The 2,500-nt window shown below is 39.2% G+C and overlaps 1 protein-coding gene and 1 long non-coding RNA gene across 2 annotated transcripts in view; one reads left to right on the top strand and one right to left on the bottom strand.

Moving 5' to 3' along the window:
• LOC138047113 (uncharacterized) overlaps positions 1 to 484 on the bottom strand; it is a 6,200-nt gene extending 5,716 nt beyond the window's left edge. The window contains exon 1 of the long non-coding RNA XR_011131778.1: positions 346 to 484. This is a non-coding gene — a long non-coding RNA (uncharacterized lncRNA). The remainder of the gene's footprint in view (positions 1 to 345) is intronic.
• A 1,069-nt stretch (positions 485 to 1,553) lies between these two features.
• Positions 1,554 to 2,500, top strand: part of LOC138046755 (carbonic anhydrase 2-like) — a 9,103-nt gene continuing 8,156 nt past the window's right edge. The window contains exon 1 of the mRNA XM_068893343.1: positions 1,554 to 1,558. Coding sequence (XP_068749444.1) covers positions 1,554 to 1,558 — 5 coding nt within the window. The remainder of the gene's footprint in view (positions 1,559 to 2,500) is intronic.

The following is a 2,500-nucleotide window of genomic DNA, read 5'->3' as shown; positions in this document are numbered from 1 at the left end:
CTGGCCTCCTACCAATGTGGCCCTGGTTCAATTTCCAGAGCTTGTTGGTGTCAGATGTGGGTTGAGTATGTTGGTTCTCTTTTTTGATCCGACGGGGGCTTTTCTGTGGGTACTCCGGTTTTCCCCGTCCTTCTCCCCTTCCCCTCTCTTTCCCTCTCCTCTCCTACGATTTGATATGAGTTAATTTGATTTCTGTAGTGTGTTCCCAATTAGGGTTAAAGTTCATCATCATCATCATCATCATCATCATCCTTATTGTTATTATTATTGACAATGAAAAAAACTTAAGATGCAATCTAAAGGCCTCTATAACCTCTTTATGAGGAAACAATAAGAACTACATGCCTCAATTAAGACACCAAGAACGGCGGCTCCATCTGCATGGCTAAGAGAAGCATCAAGGTTGCTGTATTTGGTGTTGTAGCTAACAAAATGCAACTGCAAAAGTGAAGTAAAATCAAAGAGTGTAGAAGATTGTCACAATTCCTCTACTGAACTTAGTAAAACTAAAACCAGAATCACACCTTTGTCCAACACTCAAATTGTGAGATAAATTTAGTTGTCTCCATGCCTGAAAATCGCGTGCAAACAAACCATAATTGACATTGCACTTACACCTGTTATCTCACTACTTAGCTCAAAAAATGCTTGAATTACGTGACATTTTGCAAACAATACAAACTGATGTTCTAACTACTCAATATGTCTCTTTTAAGTGTAGTCCCATCTACCTATGGCTTATTAACTTTATTATCACGTTGCATAAATTATTGTTTTTATATACGTAATACAAGTATGATTTCTAATAGCGAGAATCCCATAACCCGGAAGTGTCGATCTCTGTCATTTGTCCTTGGCCCATCAGGTTATTGTATTTACGGGTCCCGCCAAATTATGACCAATCAGGTTGGGTCTGATGACCACAACGTCTCTGATTGGTCTACAACCAAGTAACCGAGCGAGGGGTCGCTCGTGCTTGCGTTTATTTCCCGCAAATATCTAACATTAGTATAAATACACCGGTGATTATACAAAATCGCGCGCTCTCATTGGCTCGCTATCTCGGATTATCAGCCGATAATCACCTCGACGGACAAAATGGCTGCCAGTAGTCCTTTTGCCACTGTAAGTGAAGATGATGCCGCGTTGAAATGTGTTTTTTTTCTCTTTTTTTAAATAATCACCTGTGTATTTATACTAAAACAATTATTCGCCTCAGGCTCAGTGATTACAGGTGAATATTCACCTCGACTTCGTCTCGGTGAATATTCACCGATAATCACTTCGCCTTCGGCGAATAGTTAAGTAGTCGTGCTAAAAATAGATAATGACGAAAACTGACGAGGTTTTTTTGGGAAAATTATGTACATGTTTATGACAAATAATTGCTCGTGGCAGTGACCAACTCGAAAGCTTAACCTACTTAATTTGGTCACTGCGCATATTTTGCTCGTCACAATTTGTGTAATTGCCTTTTCCCTCTTTTTTTCCTGTTCTTGTAATAATGTATATTTGTAAATACTGCAAAACAATAAAATCTGAATTCTTATGTGATGCAGTAAGTTGCATAGTTAGAGAAGTTTTCAAATGACTGTCGATAGCAATTACGCCGCGATTGCAATTGCTACGCTTTGTGATTGGTTAAAAAATCTCGCGCCAGTTTATCAACCTATGAGAATTAAGGAAAACCAAAAGAAATCGCGGCTTGCACGCACGATTTTTCTCGCGCTTTGAGCAAGTTACATCGAATTTCTACTAATTGGATTGGCTCATGGGCGATCAATTTGAGTCCCAAGGGACTAAAAACTTTTGTCTTGCGCCCCCTGAACTCGCTTCCAAACACATCAACCAGACACTTGGGGGTACGAACTCTGTAGTCTTTGACCACATGGCCGCCGGGTGACGAAAGTCATTGCGCTGGTCGCACTGTGATTTGTCGAAGTAATTACTTTGGTATTTGTTTTTACGACACTCAATTGAAAACCACTCTAAAAAGAGAAACAAATACATAAAAATACAAGAAAAAAAAAAAAAACGAAAAGGACAAAAACACTTGAAGCTCCTGCTCTCTTTGCCTGTATACAGCGGCCTGGATTTACCGTTGATAATCGTATTCCATACCACGTGATTTTCCTGGAATGTGTGGAAAATGATTTGATTGGTTATTACCCATCGATCATTACATCATTGAAACAACGAGTTTTGATTGGCTTTTATTTTTATTTCTCCACACCAACACCGTGAGAACCACCGTGAGAGATTTTCGGGATGAGTTCGTGTGTACTTTGAGCACGGTACAAAATATGAATAAAAAATCTTTTGATTATCAAAGAGGTTTTTTCTTTTAAAGAACGAGCGGAATTCTTATCTATGGAGTGTAAGTGGAAATCGATTCGACGTACATTTGTAGGAATTGTTGTCAGCGCAAAAGAAACGAAAGCGCTCTTCCACGAGGTGAATAAGTACTTTTCAAAAGATTGTCCAATCGAAAACGTCTCCC

This window comes from Montipora capricornis, chromosome 4, assembly GCF_036669925.1.
Source record: "Montipora capricornis isolate CH-2021 chromosome 4, ASM3666992v2, whole genome shotgun sequence".
NCBI classification, from domain to species: domain Eukaryota; kingdom Metazoa; phylum Cnidaria; class Anthozoa; order Scleractinia; family Acroporidae; genus Montipora; species Montipora capricornis.
The sequence above is the reverse complement of the archived record's forward strand: the minus strand, read 5'-3'. Positions and strand labels throughout refer to the sequence as shown.